Here is a 24,129-nt window from a genome sequence, read left to right as displayed (position 1 = left end):
CGTGGGATGAGGTGTAATGAAGACAAGGCAAGGTAACGGTGGGGGGAATTCCTCCAGAGAAAAATGAGTGGACAGTTATCTGAAATGTGCATTTTTCCATTGTTATTATTGGAAGAAAATTCAGATATTTCAACTGCTGCTTAAAAAAAAAAAAAAAAAAAGCTGGTGCCCCATCGGTGAGGCTCAGTGGGTTAGAGCATCGTCCTGTGGGTTAGAGCATCTCAGGTTTGATTCCCGGTCAGGGCACATAGCCTGGGTTGCAGGTTTGATCCCTGTCCCTGGTTGGGGTGTGTGAGGGAGGCAACTGAGAGATGTTTATCTCTCACACCAATGTCTCTCTCTCTCTCTCTCTCCCTTCCTCCTTCTCTCCCTCCCACCCTCTCTCCCTTTCTCCTCTCCTACTTCCTTCCACTCTCTCTGAAATCAATGGAAAAGAATGTCCTTGGATGAGAATTAAAAAAAAAAAAAAAGGCTGATGATAACAGTAGAGTAAAAACGTGCGGGTTTAAGCAATAATCACTGTAAACTAACTTTATTTTTCAGATAGTCTAAGAACCTTGAATTCTAACATGATCAACTAACTTAAAACTCTAAGGCAAATGTCCTCTTTTCTTTTTTAATCCTCACTCTAGATATGTTTTTATTTATTTGAAAGGGAGGAATGGCAGAAACATCGACGGGTTGCCTCCCATATGCACCCCAATGGGGGATCAAAGCCACAACCTAAGTATGTGCCCTGACTGGGAATTGAACCCACCACCTTCAAATGTCTTCTTTTCCTACCAAGTATGGATAGTTGCCTTTCTGGTAAAAGAATGCAAATCATTTTACTCCAGGTTTCCTGAGTTTTACACAGGCACCACTTGGCAGCCCACACTGCTATGTTACAGCTACTTCTGGAATAAGCAAGTCCTAGCTCCTTTAGAACAATCCACCAGCACCTCCACCCCATTTCACTTAGGAAATCAGTAGATGGAAACAACAGCAGGTATCAGAACCAAGAACATCTAAGCTACAGACACATAAGGAGGCATCAGATAACAGGTTGCCAGTAAAAAAGTAAAATCCAATGGTATTCACAAATATTTCCAGTGCTTTGCATCTATTGCACCCAACATTTCCAGCAATCCTGCTCTCTCCAATTACAAGTCACAGTAGATCTATTTGATCTCAAATTCATGTACTCTGTTCTGCCTCTCTGGCTACAGACCAAATTCTCTGTTTAGAAAACTGATCACTGAACTGGTACTTAATTCAACCCAATCTATATATATAAAAGCCCAGCAACCGGAACAGCAGAACGACCAGAACAACCATTTGCTATGATGTGCACTCCAACAGCCAACCAGCCTGATCCAGGCCCTGATCACTGCCCCCCCCCATCGGTCCCCAACACCCCAATCTTGGATGGGGCCGGCTGCCAACCACCCGTGGCCCCTCCCCCTGCTGGCCCAGCCCAATGGGCCCCCATCAGAGCGGGTCGGCAGGATTCCATCCATGCATGAATTCGTGCACTGGGCCAATAGTCTACACTAATAAAAGAGTAAGATGCAAATTGACCGTACCTCCGTGACGCCCACCAGCCAATCAGGAGTGAGTATGCAAATTAACCCCCAAAAAGATGGTGGGTTAATTTGCATATACAGGCACCCAACTGGCTGGGGTTGGGCGATGACGCAGGTGTTCTGCACCACCTCAGCTGCTCTGGGCCTCTGCGCAGCGTGGGAAGGCAGAGAGGTGGCTCCGGGCCAGAGTGAATCGGCCGCTCTGGCCGGAGCGAAGATAGTGCCGGCAGCCAGGGGAAGGAAGGCCCATTCTTGCACAAATCTTCATGCACTGGGCCTCTAGTATCATATAAAAAGAATCAATTACTTGCTCAAACAATGAGCCTATAGCTGGGAATTGGGAATCTACATAATTGAGAGTTTCTCCTTTAAGGGTGAAAAAATGTTATCATTAGAAATGTGTATTCTCAAAGAAACATTATGGACATTGTCCAAAACTATGCAATAAATATTAATCAGACTAACTTTTTTCTTTCATATTTCCTTTTTATTCTACGTTGTTAGCCCTTTCCTTACTTCCTTTTTTCTTCTAAGTAAGTGTATATCCCCAGTCTACCTTGTAAATTTCCTACCTGGAACTTCAATACCAGTGATGAAGTACATAGCAAACAGCAGCACAGGCATACCCCTCTGGGTAAAAGACTGTCAAACACAATTCCGACGCCTCTCTGGTGGCAGTGATTTCTGAGAATGAGGTTGATGACACTGATCCACTTGGAAAATGTCCACCAGCATCCAGGCTACCGAGGACAATATTAAAACAGGACACCAAAACGCTTTCCCCTTCCCGCCGAGTGTTTATTTTATAGCTTTTGCATCAGGTAATCAACTGAAACACTTCAACAACAGAAAGCTGGCAGAATGTTAAGGAAAAGGAGTGATTATCTCTCCAGCAGATGTGACAAAATGGTTTCACGTTGGAAGCAGTATTGCATAAATGAATCAACTGAATGGGGGAAGGAGGAGGGCAGGGGGAGAGAGCAGAGAAAGCAAGGAGTGAGCATCTTCCAACATGGATTGTGAGGGAGGAAAGGCACTACTCAGCTGTCTGCGTATTTATAAACTAAAAATCAAAATACACAATCCCTGTTTCTCAAAATTACATTCGACACTGCTTTAGAGATGCTCACAGACCTCTCAATAGAAAGCTACAGAAGCTTCTATGAAATCAGACAGACAGCACCTGTGTCTAAATCACAGGCTTACCCAGTGGTGTGGTTTAAAGAGATCATCACCATGGGGCCCTTTTATAAATAGTACTGCAAAGGTCACAAAGCTGCATGAACTTAAATTATAGGATAAATCTGACTAACTGAGCACCCATTTCAATCTCTCAAATTCCCACTCCAGGAAATCAGAAAGCAAGCTCCACTCCAGAGGCGCTGAATTGGCAGTGCAGCTGAAACAGGGTCGCTTTCCCCTCCGAAGGCTGCCTGAGCAGCAGTTTAGCTGGCAGCAGACAGCAACTCCTCACAGGGTAAATGGATGCAAAATTTAACACAATGGCCCCGCTTCCTCTCAAACTAAATAGCTGTAATTTATGAAGAGGCAAGTTTTCAAATCATAAATTAGAAGCAGCACCTGCACCTCTCTTAAAGACAAACTTCCTAAAAGGTTACAGTACCGGGTGCTTCTCAGAATTAAGGATTCGAGGACCATAGATGTGTGTTTGACAATGATCCCTGGGAAAACCCAAATACCATGGTTTACACAGATGCTCTCTATGTAGAATCTAAATATAAATTAAAATACCAGCTATGCATTTGGGAACCAGCCTTTAGTTAAATTCTCTAGTGCTTTTAGAATTTTTATTGCATTTTATTAGAAAAAGAGAGAATCATTGTCTACAAACTATTTTCTTTCTAACTATGCAAATACAATGAGCAAATCATCTGCAATATCAAAATACTGTTTGTAAATCACTGATGGCACTAACAATTTTAGGAATTTTCAATAGAACATATATAGAGAAAGAACAACAGTAGATTTCAAATTGTAGACATTAACTGAGTTTTAAGAATAGAAAATAAAATTTAAACTTTAAAAGTCAGTAAGTTCAAGTTCTCCAATTTTCAAAAATTTAAACCCAATCATCAGGAATTCAGAAGTACCCAATATGTTCAAAGTTGCACAAATGAGTATGGATGATAGAAAAGTAAAGTAATCCCCATGCAATATCTTAAGTGTTGCTATCGGATATATTTAAATGATACTTTACAGATTAAAGCTGGGTAAAATAAAAATATATCCTCTCCATTACATTAAAACAGTCACAATAATTTATCAACAGTTGCCATTTCACAGCAATTAGAAAACAGGAGTTGATACAAGTTGAACAAAAAGGTACTTTTTCCTCTTTTGGGAAATAAACATATAGATAGATATATACACACACACACACATAACATTATCTTTTAAAATTCAAACTGGTTGATTTGCTTTTGCATTGTTAAAAAAAATTTTCCCTATGATCAAAATACTGAAAAAGCACAAAGGCTAAAAAAAGAAAACCACATTTGCCATTTTAAAAAAATACATTATTGTCTCAGTGGTTCTATATATTTGCTATAAAGTTAAGTATTATAAGGACTCTGCGCTTATCAGACTCCTGGGGCTATATTGGACCAGATAGAATTAAATCTGACCCCTTCTCGGTCTCCAGGAAAGATAATCCTAACCCACCCTAAAAGATGATAGAATAAGCCCCTATGCTGAACTGTTAAACTGGGGAAGAAAACATGCCCACCTGGAAGCAATCTAAGCCATAAAAGTTTATGCATCAGTGGGAGAGACTGCCTGAATCAGAAAGCTATTCTTTGGATATAAGTTAGGAGCTTTTCAAAGTATATAAACTCTTTTAGGCCACTAGAGTACAGATTCAAAAATGATTTCTCCATAAATAACCATCTATTTTGGGGGTTGGTAAACTACAACCTCTGGGCATGTCACCTGTTTTTGTAATAATGTTTTATTGGAAAATAGCCATCTCATTTGTTTATGTATTGTCTATGGGTGCTTTTGTGCTAACTGGCAGAGTTGAGTAGTTGTGACAGAGACCACATGGCCTGCAAAACCTCAAAACTTTACTCTCTGGACCTTTATAGAGAAAGCTTACTGACTCCCTGACCTAGTGCACTACGTGCAACTCTGGTTAAATGAAGAGTTAATGCACGTCAGGGAGCTCGCAGCATGTACTCCAAGAATGACCGACACACTGGGGCTCTTTAGCAGGTAAATGTCGAACACCCCACCTGGAAATGGTGCTTTCCTTTGGGGCAAGGAAATAATGTGTATATATTTTTAACAAATATCTGTAAACATTCATACACACAAAAATAAAGAAAGCCAAATAAGAAAAGTATGCCTGTCAATGTTCTCTTAATACCTTCCTATTACTGGGGGGAAAGGGTATGAAAATGATTGTTAACTTCCTCTTCTTTAAATTCGTTAGTAAATGTTTTTTGATAAGTAGTGCTCGCTCCTGGCCTCCCATGTAATTAGTAACGGTAAAAGCAACCTGCCCACAATCCTTACATAGTTTGTTGAGGCCTAGTTTGGGAATATTTATTTAAACTATGCATACTAAAGATTATTCTTTTAGAAAAATGTTTCTAAATTTCTTTATCTCTGTCACTCTAAGAAGGTGAAGAAGGTAAAGAACTCCCAGGAAAATGAAACCCTGCAAAATATACCTTAAAAATTAGAGGTATAAAATAGCTACCACTTCTGAATGGTAATGTAAAATAAGAACAGAAAACTCTTCCAAATTTGAAGAACAAATTTTCCCTGCCCTGAGTCAACTAATGAAGACTTTCTCAAACAGGGAACCTCCTGAACTCAAGCAGCTGCTCATGAATTGTTAAGAATTCACAGGTGCTTCATATTTCAACAGTTGAAACAGGGGAGACAAAACACTGAGATGTTTATCAAACCCAAACCTACATCAAGATTAATTTTTTTTCAACCAGCTTGTAAGTGGACTTTCCCTTTCTTTTTAAAAAAATGAACAGTATGAAACTATGTGTTAAAAATGTTTCCATAATACCTTACATTTATATAGCACTTTACAATTTCAAAGTGCTTGCACATGCCATCTCATTTAATCCTCACAACACCCCTGCGAGGTAGGTACAGCAGGTATTACTACTCTCATTTCGAGATGAGGACATTGAGGCAAAGAAAGGTTAAGTGACTCACCCAAGATCACACGGCTGAAAAGTGGCAGAGCCAGGACCAGGAATCAAGTTTTCTGACTCCTTGTCCAGGACTCTTTCCACTTATAGCGACTGCCCCCAGTTCTGAACAGTGTACTGTGTATCAGAATTGAAAGGTTATTAGGGTTAATTTCAGTGATATCTTAAAGTTAAATGAGAAATACAAGAACAGTAGGTCTGATGGTTTTACTTGACATAATAAAATTGGTGCAAAACCACTTTTGTCTAAATACTTTTAACCTTTTGGTCCAAATACATAAAATATGCAATATTTACAGCATTTTCCTTTTTTTTTTTTTTTTTGTAAATGCAATGCTTTAAAACACATTATAAAGCACCGTAGTAAAAATAGTTTACAAGTAAAAGTACAGAAGTAGGAAAACCCTACCCATACCACAGCTCACTAAATGGAGTTATAATATGGAGTCACCAGTAGCTGTTGACAGCTTTACAGATAACCCGGAGAAACAAATACTAAACTTACTTTTGTTTTTTATATTAATGTGTGGAAGCCTTAACTAAAATTTCAACGTTCTCTGTAGTGTCTCCCCAGTCTTAGATACTGGAGAGACAGGAATGAGAAACACGGCTTTGACTCTTTTTACAGTATTAGTAATAGTTTGAATTGGTTTTTAACACTAATGACAATTATTTTTTTTTAAAGGAAATGAACATGACCTACATAAATATGGGCAATTCCAACTACAGCAGAGACACTTCCTAGCAAACATGATCAAACATTCCAATACGTTTCATGAGACGTGACTCACAGGAACGAAGCCTTCGCACACTGCCCACCAGTAGCAACGCTACTCAGTGCGGTTGCATAACCAACCCTCCAGGTGAAGGCAGAGGAGCAAATGGATTGGTCTTCATTCATGGTTAGTTGAAAAAAAACGCTTTATCAAAAACGGAGTATCAGAATTTTTTCTAAAATTGTATTTAGCCTTTTGATTAGAACTGCTATGTGTTTATTTTAAGCGATACATAGGTTTTTCCCAGGCAGGAGGTTATAACTCCCACCAAAATTTAATTAGGGGGGAAAAAAAAAAAAAAGGCTGAAACTTAAACTTCTTCAACCACTGACATACCAGCTAGCATCTACTTTCCTTGATCTTTTTGTTTGTTTCCTAACTCGGCTCAATATGAACTGTGGACCTGAGAACTAAGGTGAAGACAGGGTCAAAGTTTTAGTTGAAAAATCAAATAGTCACACCTTGTACTCAGTTTGATTTAGGGTAAATCTTTTCATAGAAAAAGTTTTGTGCGAGGATGTAGAGATCTCCATCTTTTTCTCGGACAGCATGGGCTCTGATGAATTGGAACTGCTCTAGTGCAAATTCATAGAACTCATTCTCCATTTTCCAAATGTCAGACTGCTGTAGTTTTGCAATGGTTTGTTTAGTGGGGAGTTTCTTCTCTGTGGTTTTCCTAAGATGAGATTTCTTTCCTACTTATAAAGGAAAAAAAGAAAAGGTAAATAATTCTGAAAACATACAAAAGATCAATGCCTCTTCATTTGAAGAGATGGTTTAAGTTAACAGGGAAGGACAGGCAACAACTGTTTTGTATTATTATCACCGGGGAAAACCAATGCCCTAATCCTACTGAAATTGTGATTTATTCCTTTTAAGGTAAATCCTTAACCGGTGAAAGACTTAATAGGCTGTCAAATAGTAAAAGCAAGGATTGTCCATCACTGAAGGCTGTCACAATATACGCCGTACTCTCAAGTGCTCTGACTAGTTCAATTTTGAAAAGAGGGTAAAATATCTATTTCAATCTTAATACTAATTTCTCATTACCTTTACTCCATATAATTATATGTTAGAAACTAGGACATGTGTATATCTTAGAAAAAGACCTCCTCTGACTGTATCTTATCAGAGAATGGCAAAATAACAATGAACAAAGACACAAAACCACCCAAGGGAGACTGGACAGTCACTTTCAGACGTGAACTACTGCCGAGGTTGCTGAAGCACCTCAGGAGGACTGTAACAGTCACAGCAGGTGATGATCACATGAAAGTAACTGCGCTCTACTGTCCTGCCTCTACTCTAAATGGCATTAGTAGGTCTGAGGGTGGAACACAGTCATAATGTTTGGTATCGGAATTATAAAATACTAGAGGCCCGGTGCACGAAATTCGTGCACGGGGGTCTCTCAGCCCAACCTGCACCCTCTACAATCCAGGAGCTCTCAGGGGATGTCCTACTGATGGCTTAGGCCCACTCCCCGTGGTTCTCTGCTCTCTGCGGGCCTGGAGGTTTCGCTGCAGCCATGGAGATGAAGCCCCCATGCCCTGCTCTCCGCTTTCTGCCGGCCTCCCCATGCGCCATATGAAAGAAGCCCCAATGCCCTGCAGTGTGCTCTGTCTGCCAGGCTGGGGGCTTTGAGGACACTGACACACTAAGGAAGCCCCCATGCCCTCCTGTCCAGGCTGTTTGCAGGGCCTGGGGCTTCCCTGCTGCCAGAGAAGCCGCCATTCCCTGCAGTCCCGGCCCGGCTCTGTCTGCAGGGCCTGGGGCTTCCCCGCTGCCAGGGAAGCCACCATTCCCTGCAGTCCCGGCCCGGCTCTGTCTGCAGGGCCTGGGGCTTCCCCACTGCCAGGGAAGCCGCCATTCCCTGCAGTCCCGGCCCGGCTCTGACTGCAGAGCCTGGGGCTTCCCCGCTGCCAGGGAAGCCTCCATGCCCTGCTGTCCAGGCTCTGTTTGCAGGGCTTGGGGCTTCCCCGCTGCCAGAGAAGCCGCCATGCCCTGCAGTCCCGGCCCGGCTCTGTCTGCAAGGCCTGGGGCTTCCCCGCTGCCAGGGAAGCTGCCATGCCCTGCTTCCCCGCTGCCAGGGAAGCCGCCATGCCCCGCCTTCCCGCTGCCAGGGAAGCCGCCATTCCCTGCAGCCCGGCCCGGATCTGTCTGCAGGGCCTGGGGCTTCCCCGCTGCCAGGGAAGCCTCCATGCCCTGCTGTCCTGGCTCTTACTGCCGTGTCTGGGGGCAGATCAAAAACCCCTCCGGAGGTGGATCCAGCTTCGCTGCTCCTGCTGACAGGCTGGACACTCCAGCAGTGGAGCTGGGCGGACTGGGCGCCGCCATCTTGTGGCTATGGGGGTCGCCATTTTGTCGCGGAGGTATGGTTAATTTGCATATTACTCTATTATTAGATAGGATTACACATTTCTGAGATTGGTTCTGTAGTTTGTATCTTTCCACTATTCCTACAATGCCTTCTAATTCTCACCTAATAGATGTCCATTCATTCAAAAAATATTTACTGAACACCATCTGTGTGCCAGGAATCGTTTTGTATTGAAAATGTTGAGGAGAAACAGATAATTTACCTTGAGTACAGACAAGTTCCTTAAGAAACTTCAAATCACACAGATTTCTCAATTTGCAAACGAAGAGAGTTAAGGACAGCTTTAGAAAGAAACCCATCATTTATATACCTGTACGGTAGAGGTCTGTAGCACCCCTGAAGAACCTGGGCAAAGCTGCTTCCAGTAACATGATAAAATCTTCAAGCTCTTCAGTAACTCCCACCAGAAAGTATTCATTAATTAGGTTATACTTGGCTTGATCCATAGCCCACCTGCTTCCCACATTCCTAAAACCAATAAAAGAAATTAAGAACCTGGTTGTTCAATCTGCTAGTATATTTGATGTCTTTGCCACTGTATATCAGAGGAAAAACAGACAAACACATGTCCATCCAAAGCCTTAGCACTTTTATTCACGTCCTTTAAGAGGCACACGTTTTTAGTTTTCTTTGCCTCTATCCCCAGTTTCTGCTCAACTATGCAGTGCGAACTCAGACTTTACAGTTAGTTTAATATTATCAAAATTTAGTTTGAGGGCAGTTAAAAAAATGTATACACAACACATATATTTCTCTTATCTGATTTAGTGTGCACTTAATTTTTTAAAATTAAAGTAACTTTGTTCATTTTAAAAGGTACCTAGTAAGGTCTAAAAGCACTTTGTGTTTAGTGTTTATCTTAATTTAATTTGTGAGCGTAGGTTTTTCCATCATTTCTGAGGAACAGAAGTAAGATAAGAAATGGTCCTGCCAGGAACCTTTTATTTTTTTACATCTTCAGCTAATGGCTCTTAATAGGGTTGGCTCTAAGTAAACTATACTTTTCAGCTGGTGACTTTACCTCTCTAACTTTGTCTTCTCAGCCATTGAAAAGTTGCGGTGATGCCCTAGCCGGTTTGGCTCAGTGAGAAGAGCATCGGCCTGTGGAATGAAGGGTCCTGGGTTCGATTCCGGCCAAGGGCACATGCCTGGGTTGCGGGCTCGATCCCCAGTGTGGGGCGTGCAGGAGGCAGCCAATCAACGATTCTCTCTCATCATTGATGTTTCTATCTATCTCTCCCTCTCCCTTCCTCTCTGAAATCAATAAAAATATATTTAAAAAAAAAAAGTTGTGGTGAGGTGTAGGGAAGAATAAATGAGTTAATTGAGCTTCTTAAGTATGTTTTACAGATTCATAGAACTGGGAGGTCCTATGAATCTGTAAAACATACTTAAGAAGCTCAATTAAAATATCCTCAATAACCCCCAACAGAGCAATACTCTTTATTGTTTGAAGGTGGAGGTTGACAAACTTTCTATAAAAGGCCAGAGAAGAAATATCTTGGGTTTTGCAGGCTATATGGTCTTGGTTCACAGTTACTTAATTCTGCTCTTGCAGCATGAAAACAGCCATAGAGAGTAAGTAAACAAATGAATGTGGCTGTGTTCCAATAAAACTTTATAAAAACAGGTGAGGAGTCAAATTTGGTCTTCAAGTTGCAATTTACCCATCCCCTGTTCTATAAAAATGATTAAAAACTAAGACATTCTTCCTATGCCTTCAATTCTTCTTAAGCTATTATTATACTTTGATATAATGTATTACGTAGGACTTTTAATTTCACAGTAACCAAATAATATATTTCAAACAATGAAGAAAAGAACAGAAGGCGTTTCTTGAACCTCATTGTGGTTTTAAAAAAGATACTTTCAATGTGTTCCTGTTTTTTTCAACTTTTTCTATTAAAATTGATTAGATCAAATGAAGACATACCATTATTTTTAAAAACTGAAAACTCAGCACATCCCGAGGAAATAAACTATTTATAAAAGATAAAATATCTTTATTTTCCACCTTATGTTTATTAGCAGACTAAACCACAACCATAACTGTCTCTCCAAGTCAAAATCAGTTTAACAGTGAAACCAGGTGAATAATTTACCCAGTGGGACAAAAGTCCTACTTGATCTAACATGAATGGCCAAAAGAGTAAGCTTGGGGGAAAATGAGGTTTATGAAATGATCTCTGACCTCTAATTAAGAGCTCTGCTGGAATACAGAAAAACGTGTAACACTAAAAAACAAACAAAACATTAAAAAAAAAATCAGCATCTGAGGAAACAGTGCACGGATATTTATACATGAAGAATCTTTCGAATGCACTTAAGGTAATCACAAGATGAAGTATTACTTAATCACATGTTATTTTTAGTCTGGACTTTCATTAATTCCTTATATCTTACCCTTGACTAACACATTCACATTTGTGAAATACCGATTATAGAGAAATGAGGAAGTTTAAAATGTAAGCCAACTTGATCTCCTTACCAGCATTCCGAGCTGTGGCCGCAGAAGAATGGGATCTGAAGCCAGAGCTTCTCTGGAGCACAGTCTGAGCCGCCCTCCGCTACACATTCATCAAACGTCTGGAACGAAGACACAGCAGCACGTATGAGCCATAAACCCAAGTCAATGTGGGTTCCCAGTCACTGAGATACTGAATTAAAGGGACAAGCAGGTTATGAACACATACCTGAGATCGTTTCCACATAACTGAGGAAAGTGAAACACGGATCTTTCTCACGCCTTTGTCTATGCCAGTGTTTGTATGAGTTATTTTACTATATGAATGGAAAACCCCCAGATAAAAACTCTCCTTAAAAATAAGTACTGGTTTATGTTAAGTTTGTATATTTATAATTTCTAACCTCTTAACTAAATGAAAACAAAGCTAAAGATACTATCATTTCTTTATAATCATTTTATTATAATCATCTATGAAATAATCATTTGAAAAGAACATAAAGTTGGGCTACACTTAAGTCTCTTCATTGTACAAAGCAGAAGTGACCTCAGATACTTACAACCTGCAAGTGCACCTGACTGAAGTAATTAGAAGGAAAAGAGACTCACAGCTTATGTTTCTAAAATTACTCAATTCCAATTTTGTGAGTACTCACTGTCTGTCACAGGCATTTTAACAGTAGCCATTATCTATTGGAAATGCTATAATATTGAGATACCAGAGAATAAACTTGGAAGCTGTGGATGCTGCAATGAGACATCTACAAAGACCACCTACTATTTCTGAGAGGAAGCAGATGGAGTAGAATGAGTCCTAGTCAGAGTCCAGGCTCCTAAGTTTCTAGATTCAGGTTTCTTTGTTTTAGAAGCTTAGCATCTACTCTAACTCATTCACCTACCAAATGTTTTATTATCCTATATAATAAAAGGGTAATATACAAATTGACCGAATGGCAGAATGACCTGTTGCTATGATGCGCACTGACCACCAGGGTGCAGATGCTTAATGCAGGAGCTGTCTCCCCCCCACCCCACCCCCGTGGTCAGTGCGCTCCCACAGGGGGAGCACTGCTCAGCCAGAAGCCAGGCTCATGCCTGGCAAGCGCAGCAGTGGTGGGCAGGAGCCTCTCCCGCCTCCAAGGCAGCACTAAGGATGTCTGACTGCCACGGGAGCAGGCCTAAGTCATCAGTTGGACATACCCCGAGGGCTCCTGGACTGCGAGAGGGCACAGGCCAGGGTGAGGGTACCCCCGAGTGCACAAATTTCATGCACTGGGCCTCTAGTACAATATAAAGCAGAAAAATATGCCCTGCGAGTTTGGCTCAGTGGATAGAGGGTCAGCCTGTGGACTGAAGGTTCCGGGTTCGATTCTGGTCAGGGACACATGCCTGGGGTTGGGGGCTCCATCCCCAGTAGGGGGCGTGCAAGAGGCAGCCAATCAATGATTTTCATCATTGATGTTTCTATCTCCCTCTCCCTTCCTCTCTGAAATCAATAAAAATATATTAGAAAATAAAAAATAAAATAACTAGAAAAAATAAATATAAAAATATTCTTGAGGCCATTTAGATTATTAGTTTAGATATTTAACTCCTATAATTGAAGGTTAAAATAAACAAAATTTGATGCTTGATGGTAATGGCAATTATATGTACATTGCACCCTCTTCTGCAAATGCTTTTGCTTCTTACTTTATATAGAAAACTGAAACTAAGCATGAGCTTCCTCAATTTCCTGCTTAGATAAAAGTTTATCTGCATCTGTAGCCCCCTACTGCCCTCAGCGTGAAAGAGCCATTTGCTTCTCCTATCTTTGAACACCATTCTCACCCCCTTCTGAGACCCTTGCTCCATCAATTTCTCTCCAGTTCTTTGTATGATCACCCCTTGCTGACTTCAGATATATTAATATGCCAAGTGTCTGTCATCTTAAAGAAACATTTCCTGATTTTTTTGTTTCTTTCAAAGTCAAACTTCTATTTCAACAGTAGTCCTTCCTTGGAGTCAGTCTTAACTTACCTCTCAGTGGCTTACCAACGTTTTGGATTCCACCTGAACTCCTTTCTCTGACATCCCTGATGGACTTGCCATTGACAAATCAAAGGGACAGATTTGAATCCTCATTCCACTAACCTCTTTGTAATTGAAATTATTTTCCTAGCCATTTCAAGGACTTGCCAGGTTTGTCTTCTGATTCTCTGACATTAGTCTCCTTGGTATGCTGCTCTTTACCTGCCTGCTCTTTAAATGTTGGCATTCCCTGTGCTACATTATCTGCATCCTCTCTTTTTCTTCTTCCTGTTTCACCTGGTCCTCTTTTCATACTGTATATGTCTCCAAGTGCAATTTCATTCAATCCCTTTGTTTCAACTCCCACCTAATGTTGGTGACTCTCAAATCTATGATTTAGTATAGACTTATATTTTGAGGTTCAAATACAATTTCTAGTGGATACCTCCACTTACTCATACATGACTAAAAATAATGTCCAATTTTATCTCTTTCTTCAACTCCATTACAACGGAATCTTCCTTCTGTTTTCTCTTTCTAGAGAAACCACCAAGATCCAACCAGAAACCTGGGAAGAAGACCGGCCAAGGCTAACTCTGGATTACACACCTTTTACTGAGTAGAGAAAACTCATCTACAATGAAAAGCTCCTGAACCTGTAAATATGTCAACTGAAAAGATATTATATTGCTTTCTTGTGGTGCCTTTTACATATAAAATACTTTTTAAGCAAACATTAAGTTCTTAAATGCTTTTGTGAGACAGCATAGTAAAATGCATGTTCGATAAGCAAACCATTGCCAGGGAGTAGTGAACTGCTGAGGACTATGGAGGCAGTATTCTGTAGACAATGGTAAGATCAGGTAGTGCTAAGTATGGCCTCCTTTCAACCTTATTTACTATATATTTATTATGCAAATTAGTATATATAAATTACTATATATTTTAAATTCATTATAATTCCTATAGCTGTTGACAAGCCTAGTTAATTTAAAGAAATACAAAAAGCAAATTGGGGCAGGAACTGGGATCTCTGGGACCAATGAGTACTTCTTCACATAACCTGACTCTTCTTTAGATTGTTACTTAGAGCACATAACTACTTACTCTTTCCATAAGTATACACCCCTTGGTATTCTGTTAACAAAATAATTAATAAAAAGTGTTTAATAATTGATAGGGCAGTACAAAGTTAAAATCATAAAAATAAATAATTACACACTTAGAAAATGTGAGTGATGAGATTTACCAGTGAAATTACTGTATTTTCCAGCGTATAAGATGACTGACTGAGCGTATAAGACGACCCCCAACTTTTCCAGTTAAAATATAGAGTTTGGGATATACCCGCCCTATAAGATGACACCCAGTGTATAAGACGACCCCCGACTTTTGAGAAGATTTTCCTGGGTTAAAAAGTCGTCTTATACGCCGGAAAATATGGTAATATTATTTGGAAGCCATTAAGAAGGGCATGGAGACAAACTATGGTTATTCAAACTTAGGTAATTGGCAGACATTTTCTCAAAATGAACAAAGTGTGCCTGCCTGTCACTTGAAATCGAACACCTAACAGTGTTAATAGCCCTGTGGTTCTCAACTGGAGCTGTTTTGGCTGTCAGGTAACACTGGCAATGCTGGAAGACATTTTTAGTTCTCACAACTGGGGTGTGTGTAGGAAGGATGTTACTGGGTAGAGGTCAGAGATGCTGGCAAATATCCTACAATTATAGGCAGTTTCCCCACACAAAGAATTATCACCCAAAACAACAACAGTGTTGAGGTTGAGAAATCCTGTGGTAGTCAGTGATATAAGTTAAGCTATTAAGCAAAAAAATAAAATTTTGGAATACTTGACAAACCGTTACTTGAGCTTGACTGTTTTGCAATACTTAAAGACTTTACTGATGAGATCAGTGGTGATACTGATCAGTGTAAATTTTTGATATTGTATAATAAAATGTGTCAGCATTTGGAAAATCCACATAACATCCACATGATGTTACAAAATTATGCTCTGTTAAAAATCTATTCAAAGTGTAAATATATCAATGGATGCTAATGTAACAGAGCATAATGGTTCACTGCTATGGCTTCAGAATCTACACTTCAGCAACGTCAAGAGGCTACTACTTATCAAGTTTCAGTGTAGTATTAAAGAGGGATAGCTGTGATTTTCTGAAAAGGTAATTGAAATCCTTCCCTTTCCAATTACATTATCTGTGTAAAGCTTGATCTTTTTCCATTTTTTAAAATGTTTTTATTTATTTTAGAGAGAGAGAAAGTGAGGAGAGAGAAAGAGAGGGAGAGGGAGGAGAGAGAGAGAAAGAGAGAGATATTGGGTTGCCTCCCGCATGTACCCCGACCTGGGATGAAACCCACAACCTGGGTATGTGCCCTAACTGGGAATCAAACTGGTGACCTTTCAATGAATGGGACAACACTCAACCAACTAAGTGACACTGGCCAGGACAAGCTGGATTTTCTTTATACACTTCAACCAAAAGAATTGGTTAAATTAAACTAACTGTTTTAGCAGTGATATAAAAGTCCAGCTCTTTATATTAAGCTAGATATTTTTTTTAATTTGCAAAAATGTAAGATGCCACACTTTTGACACTTTTTGAAAATGGTTATTTGCATGAAAATATTTATGCTATCATGAGTTTCCTACTGTTATTTTTTAATTACTTAATATTTTTTAAAGTTCTAATTTATTGGTGAATTTACTGATATTGGCAAATATCAGTAGATATAACCCTACGTAAACCAAAGTTCTTTGGTGGTCCTAAATAACTTTTTTAAGAGTAAAAGGAGTTCTGAGTTTTAGGAACGCTGATTTACCTATATCAGTGATGGCAAACCTATGACACGCATGTCAGCACTGACACGCGTAGCCATTTCTGATGACATGTGGCCACTGAGGTGGCCGCATGCCGAGGATGAAACATTTGCTGTTCCTGAGGATGAAACATTCGCGAAATAATGTTTTTTCCTCAAAGTGACACACTACCCGAGTTATGCTCAGTTTTTTGGCGAAGTTTGACACACCAAGCTCAAAAGGTTGCCCATCACTTACCTATATACTTCTTCAATACTTGAGTGCTGAACTACTATTTAATGTGCTTCAAACTGTTACTTGAGGTATAGACAATATACAATTTCATGGAAATGAAACCACTGCAAGGTATTTCCTATCCTATATAATAAAAGCCTAATATGCTAAGTGTCTGGTTGTCCGGTCAGCCGTTCAACCAATCAAAGCATAATATACTAATGATATGCTAAGGCTGCTCAACCGCTCGCTATGACGTGCACTGACCACCAGGGGGCAGACAGTCGACCAGTCACTATGACGTGCACTGACCACCAGGGGACAGACACTTTGACTGGTAGGTTAGCTTGCTGCTGGGGTCCGGTTGATCGGGACTGAGCGAGATGGGCCGGACACACTCTGGAGCCCTCCCACAGTCCCTTCCCAGCTGGCCAACTCCTCGCATCCCTCCCTGGCATCAATCGTGCACCAGTGGGTCCCTTGGCCTGGTCTGTGCCCTCTCACAATCTGGGACCCCTCGGGGGATGTCAGAGAGCCAGCTTCGGCCTGATGGCGGAACAAATGGTCGCTATGATGTGCACTGACCACCAGGGGGCAGACACTCACAGGAGCTGCCCCCTGGTGGTCAGTGTGCTCCCATAGGGGGAGCGCCACTCAGCCAGAAGCCGGGCTCACGCCTGGCAAGTGCAGCAGTGGTGGTGGGAGCATCTCCCACCTCCATGGCAGCACTAAGTATGTCTGACTGCAGACCTAAGCCGGCAGTCAGACATCCCCCAAGGGCTTCCAGACTGCAAGAGGGTGCAGGCCGGGCTGAGGGAACCCTCCCTGTGTGCATGAATTTCGTGCAACGGGCCTCTAGTATCTTTATAACCACCTTTTAATCCCCATTTATCTTCCATTTTCAAAATGTTAACCCTGCCTTTTCAAAAATGTTATGGTGGAATCTCAGTTATCTAACTCAATTAATTCTAGAAGGCTGTTCAAGAAATAATTTGAAAACGGAATCATTTTTTTCTCATTAGAAATAATGTAAATTTAATTAATTTGTTCCAGCCCTACAAATGATTCCATTTTATTTAACATATTTTTATTGACTTCAGAGAGGAAGGGACAGGGAGAGAGAGACAGAAACATCAATGATGAGAGAGAATCATTGATTGGCTGCCTCCTGCACACCCCTATTAGGGATCAAGCCCGCAACCCAGGCATCTGCCCTTGACTGGAATCAAACCCGGGACCTTTCAGTCCGAAGGCTGATGCTCTATCCACTGAGCCAAATCGGCTAGGGCCAAATGATTCCATTTTAACCTTTCTTATATATAGTACATGTTTACTGTACTGTTTAATCTATAAATAAGCACTTTTTTCCCCCTTAAATTTATCAACCATCCCCTACCAGCCTTAAGTGAATCACTTTCAGTAGTAGGTCCAGGGGTGTCTTTCAGGTCAGCATGTAGCATCTTTGCTTGTTCACATATCACCGCCTCCGAAATGCTGTCACCCAGCTAACTGCTTTTTATTTCTCCAAATCAACAACAGTTTTTCTACCTCTTCAATTGCCTCTGATCATTGTTTCTTTCACACCCTTAGCAACATTAGCACTTTTTTTTAAATCCTCACCCGAGGATATTTTTCCATTGATTTTTAGAGAAAGTGGAAGGGAGGGGAGAGATAGAGAGCGATACATTGAGTGGTTGCCTCCCGCATGCACCCCCACCAGGGCTGTGGATTGGGGCCACAACCCAGGTATGTGCCCTTGTCCAGAATGGAACCAGGGACCCTTTAGTCTGAGGGCCAGCACTCTATCCACTGAGCCAAACCAGCAAGGGCAACATTAGCCCTTTTGATGGCCTCTCTCTGTTTTACAATTGTGTTATTAATCCTTGATTTCACCAGCAACAAGAGCATTCTCTTCTTTGTATGTGGTCTGAGAGACAGACGCTTTCTGTCATGCTGAGGTATCAGTATGAAAAGGGTTGTCAGGTCAGAAAACTGCAGTTTTGTTCTACAACCCAGACATATTTTTTCTGCGAACAACTTGGTTGAGAACCGAATTGTTCTAGATAGGAGACATTCGAGAAGAGAACCAAGGTTTGACTGTATATGCCACACAGTCTTATTAACATCACAGATGTGAATTTATTAATGACTTAATATTAAGGAATTATTTGCAATAAAACATCATTGGGTCCCAGAATGTTACCAACATTTGTGTCATGAGGAATAAGCCAAATTAATAAAAATGTGTATGTCTCAATATGTTATAAGACTGAAAAGGCCCATCTGTCAATCACAAAACAAAGGAATTTTCCACTTTCAAAAAGCATTTGTAGATGGCCCCGTCTTCATGAGAATTAAGGTAATGCAATAGTATTTTGCTGATGTTACTACTATTACATCTAAATAAGTAGGTGTATTAATATGTATTTTATAGAGAAATTTAAAAAACAAACAAACCAAGCCTTGTCACCATCAGGGAGAAGAATGGTTAAAAGGGCAAAGGGCCTATCTACCTAAAACGTTCAAATATGAAAGAGAAATTATGTTAAAAAATATCTGCATCTGAGTACTGAATATACAACTTTGGAATATTTCTCACACACACAAAAAAAGTTGAGTAGCATGTTGCATTTCCTCCCTCCATTTTAAAGGGCATACAAGGGTTAAAACTGTGAGCTCTGGAGTTAGAGCAATTGGGTTTAAATTCCAGCTAACACTGAGCGAGGTTAAGCCTTTGTGCCTCAGTTTCCTTATCCGTAAAATGGAGACAATAATAGCAACTATCTCATAGAATTATTGTACAGGCTACTTGACACACACACACACACATACACACACAATTTAAAGTAGTGCTTGATACACAAAAAACACTCAATAAATGTGAGTTATTATTATTGTTGTATCATTACTAAGTGTTATTATTATCTAATTCTCCAAATCACAAAACCGTGGTATCCAGGGTTGACAATGACAAATGGTGGATGTAGGAACCCACGTGACTGTGAATCTTTGCCTTACCAACATTAAAACTGCTTTGGTGGAAGGAAAGAGATGGATACATTTAGTGAGTAAAAACTAATGTAAATCATAAGGTTTTAAAAAAAGTAATGCACTGAAATGCATTTGAAATAACTATCAATACGTTCTAAAGTACTGGGTCAAGAGTTATATTAATAGAGTTTATAAAATTTTATACTTATAATAACATAAGTATACCTTTTTAGGAGATTAAGTAATGCTAAGATATCAGTAAACACTAAAAATAATGTTTTGGTCAGCTATCTGTGTTTGGATTAGTAATGTCTACCTAAAGTTTTGAGACTAAGGAAAGAAACAGCAATTTCTAGAAACATAAAAAAGTAAAATAAAACAAAAAATATTGCCTCCTCATGTGACACACTGAGGGGACATCTAACTTGGAAAAAAAATTGTTGGATGTTAATTGTTCTATTATATTAAACTAGAGGCCCGATGCACGAAAATTCGTGCAAGAGTCGGCCTTCCTTCCCCTGGCTGCCAGCACCAGCTTCCCTTGGGCACCCGGGATCCGGGCTTCCCTCCTGCCCCGCTGGCAGGCACCCAGGACCCGGGCATCTTGCTTTGCTCTGGCCCTGCCAGCAGGCACCCGGGACCCAGGCAGCTTCCCTCCAGCCCCGGCTTCATCTGAAAGGACATCCAGAATGACATCCGGAAGGATGTCCAGTCTAATTAGCATATTACCCTTTTATTATTATAGACTAGAGGCCCAGCACATGAAATCGTGCGGGTAGGGTCCCTAGGCCTAGCCATCGGGGCCATCTTCTGCCCTTCGCCAGTCCCCAGGCCGAATGCTGCCTCCACTGCCAGGCTGTCAGGCCACTGGGATCACCAGCTCATTCCTAGCTGCTCGGGGCTCAGGCCTATGGGAAAGCAGGCGCTGGCGGCTTCACCTCCATGCGTGTGCACCGGGCCAGCCGCTGATTAAACGCAGTGCCTGCTCAGGGCCACTCACGTGGGCACCGCCGCTGCTGCCTCTGCCGCTGGGGCTGGAGGCGCTGATGGAAGCTGCGGGGTGCGCCCATGACCTGCCCGCCCTGGCGTGAGCGGCCCTGAGTGGGCAGCGTGTTCTATCAGTGGCCAGCCCAGCACACGCGCATGGAGGTGAAGTAGCCGGCGCCTGCTTTCCCACAGGCCTGAGCCCCTGAGCAGCCAGGGATGAGCTGGTGACCCCAACGGCCTGACAGCCAGCCCAGTCCTCCCGCCACCCACCCTGATTCCCCTGTTCACCATCGCTGATCCATCAGAGCCTGCCAGTCCCTAGTCCCGCCCCACCCCCGTGAGTGGGAGGGGGGAGGGACCGAGAGGTGGTCAATGCCACCTCATGGCAACTGGTTGAGCCGTCGTTCTGATCGTGATGCTTATGGCCTCTGGCCTTTTATAACGTAGGATATCTAGCATCACTACCTTGTAACACTTCAGGACAAAAAGATGCAGAATTCACTCACTCAACCATTTGTTAAGTACACACAGATGAACTAGATATTATACTAAATACCAGGGGAACAAAGATGAATTAAATAGAGCCTCTGGTTTAGGAAGTTCACAACATTTTGGAGAGGACATATATATAAACAAATAATTCAAATATCACAAAACAAATGCTTAAAAAAGATATCTGAATGGAATTTTCTGGGAGCCTTGAAAAGGACATGACTAACTGCCTGGGGCACCAGAAAAGACCATGGAAGAGTAACATTTGAGCTGGACCTTAAAGGTGGACAAAGAATTTTCCAGATTGAAGGAAAGACATCATAAATACAAGGAACAACACATGTAGGAAAATAAAAAGTGGTAAGTCTGGAGGACAGTGATATTTCACGTGGCTGAAGCGCTGGATGCCTGAAAGAAAATGAGGCAGGTCTCAGGTTATGTCAGACTATCTCCTATGCCTTGGCCAATCCTGTGAGCAATGAGGTTCCGGTAAAGGTGATCCACCAGAAAAGTTGACAAATCAATCTGTTTTTTTAGAAAAACAAGCCTGGTTTTCCCCTGGAGGATGCACATAAATACGACAGAACCCAATACTGAACCTGCTAAGTAAGAATGCTAAGCCATAATTCTCTCCTTGTTTAAAAAAAAAAAAAAAAAAAAAAAGCTGCTTTAGCAACATAGTGTTCCTAAACTGATGATCATAAAGACTAAGAGAACCAAAGTACATACACAAATACATCTTATTAATGAATAACTATAATGGTCTCATAAAATATTGTTAATACAATAACTATAATAAAACAAATACTCAGCCTTGGAACGCAAGTAAACTATTTCTGTAATGACAAAAACATTATGTGTACTCCAAAGTATCAACTGTAAAGTAGTTTTACTTTTGCTTCTTTATACTTTTGGGCTCTTTTCAAATTTTCTACAATTAGCAAATAGAAAAATTGTCAGATGTTAATTGTTATATCAAATATCTAGCATCAATAAACTTTAAAAGCACACTGTTCATTGCATTTTATAAACAATTATCTTTACAGAAGTCTTAAAACTAAAATATTACCTTTTTGTCTCCTTGTTTTCGTCTTCTTAACCCTGGTCTATAATCATCTCCAAATCTTAGAAAGTAATAGTAAGAAACTAGCCTCTCAATAGGATCCCTTATGACATTAATGTAAATTGGCTTCTTTTTCACACCAAATCTGAAATAGAACAAAATTTAAAAGGTGAAATCAACATTATTATTGTATTTATGAGTGTGCTGAAATTATATGTTTAAAGTATTGATTTCATATGAAAAGAAGAACGTGAATTAATATAAATATGTGGAGATTAAAAAATATTTAATGATTTGTTACAATAAAGTAAATAAGAATTTAAAAATCATGGCTGAAAATAAAGAAAAGGAAAAATTAAATAAAAAATAATTTAAAATTTTACAGACAAAGGTACATAAAACATTTTAATTTTATTGCAGCAATGGTTTCTCATTTCTGGCCCACCATACTAGATAAATATTATGAATGGATGCAGCATAAATCCTCACAAGTGAGACCATTTGAATTTGCTTTCTACTGCTGCTGATTTTAAAGATAAAATAGAAGTGAAAGATATTATGTTTTTAGCATTATTTCCTCAAGGAATAAGTTGAAGGAACACAAGGCTTTTATGTTAGCAACATTTGCAGAACCTAGAATTGTCCAGCTGGCTCCCTATTATAATATCCTCATGTGTCCCACTCTTGAAACCTTAGTGTTATCTTGACTCTTCACTTTCCTTTATTCTTCATTTAGTGCAGTTACCAAGTCCTTCTAATCTTCTCTTTTGTAGGCTTTCTCACAGATTTTAACTTTTCTTCCTTGATGACTCCCTTTCTCTTCACCGCTGTCCTCTCCCTAGGTCTCTTGCTTACATTACTGCAATAACCTAGTTGGTTTTCTTACATCCAGTCTCTCTCCCTTTCAATCTACCTACCATACCAATTCTCAGCTGATATTCCTAAAACACTATTTGTTAGATCACTCTTCTTAGAAACCTGAAACAACTCTATGGTTTATATTGACATCATACCCAAACTCCTTTGCATAGCTGTTAATTATATCTATTTGACTTTTGTCTTAGGTAGCACCTTATTGATCTAAGTTTATTTTCAAACTAGAGACCCGATGCATGAATTTATGCACCAGTGGGGTCCCTTGGCCTGGCCTACCGGATCGGGCCAAAACCAGCTCTCCAACATCCCCCGAGGGGTCCTGGATTGCGAGAGGGCACAGGCCAGGCCAAAGGACCCCACTGGTGCACGACTGGGGCTGGGGAGGGACACGGGAGGTTGGCCAGCCGGGGAGGGACTGCAGGAGGGCTCCAGGGCATGTCTGGCCTCACTAAGTCCCGATCAGCTGGACCCCAGCAGCAAGCTAACCTACCTGTCAGAGCATCTGACCCCTGATGGTCAGTGCACATCACAGTGACTGGTAGACCAGTTGACTGTCTGCCCCCTTGTGGTCAGAGCACATCATAGCAAGCAGTTGAGCAGCCTTAGCATCTCATTAGTGTATTACGCTTTGATTGGTTGAACGGATAACAGGACGACTGAACACTTAGCATATTAGGCTTTTATTATATAGGATAAGAAACCATCGATCTGTTTAGAGTTAGGCCTGCCTCTTCTTACCACCCCCATTACTATTTCTTATTATACTGATTCCTATTTCTTCTTACATGCCTCTGCTCATTATCTTTCTTAACTAGAATGCCTTCCTTATTTTCCTATTAATTCACTCAAAAATGCTTTTTTAATGCACCTTATGTATGCCATGCACTATTCTAATACTAGGGATATAGTAGTAAAAAAAAATTCCTTGTCCTCTGATGCTAACATTCTACCTGGAAGAGACAGAATATAAACAAATAAGCAAATATGTCAGATGGCAAAAAGTACAAGGAGAAAAATAATGAAGTGAAAGGGAACAGAGGCTGCCAGGAGAGGTGGGGAGAGGATTCAAATTGTTTTTTTCAGGAAGGCATCACTGATGTTATGTGATGAAAGGGAGCCATGTAGATATCTGGAGGAAAGTGTTCCAGGAACATGAGACTTCCAAGTATGAAGGCCCTGAAGCAGCTAAGTGCCAGGCATTTTTGAGGATTAGAAAGATCAATCTGGGTGCAGCAGAATCGGAAGGGGATATTAACCGAGCATGAGATAGAGAGGTG

General features: G+C 40.7%; 1 protein-coding gene across 2 annotated transcripts in view; it reads right to left on the bottom strand.

Moving 5' to 3' along the window:
• Nucleotides 1-3,359: 3,359 nt before the first annotated feature.
• HS2ST1 (heparan sulfate 2-O-sulfotransferase 1) overlaps nucleotides 3,360-24,129 on the bottom strand; it is a 185,265-nt gene continuing 164,495 nt past the window's right edge. The window contains exons 4-7 of one of the 2 annotated variants that reach the window (XM_028134326.2): nucleotides 21,983-22,121; nucleotides 11,403-11,500; nucleotides 9,225-9,382; nucleotides 3,360-7,232 (exon numbers count right to left, since the gene is read on the bottom strand). In XM_028134326.2, the coding sequence (XP_027990127.1) occupies nucleotides 7,003-7,232; nucleotides 9,225-9,382; nucleotides 11,403-11,500; nucleotides 21,983-22,121 (625 nt within the window). In that variant the 3' untranslated portion in view covers nucleotides 3,360-7,002. The remainder of the gene's footprint in view (nucleotides 7,233-9,224; nucleotides 9,383-11,402; nucleotides 11,501-21,982; nucleotides 22,122-24,129) is intronic. The other variant, XM_008157783.3, reaches the window with a different exon arrangement.

This window comes from Eptesicus fuscus, chromosome 9, assembly GCF_027574615.1.
Source record: "Eptesicus fuscus isolate TK198812 chromosome 9, DD_ASM_mEF_20220401, whole genome shotgun sequence".
Taxonomy (NCBI): Eukaryota; Metazoa; Chordata; class Mammalia; order Chiroptera; family Vespertilionidae; genus Eptesicus; species Eptesicus fuscus.
Note: the sequence above shows the minus strand (reverse complement) of the source record. Positions and strands in the feature narration are given on the sequence as shown.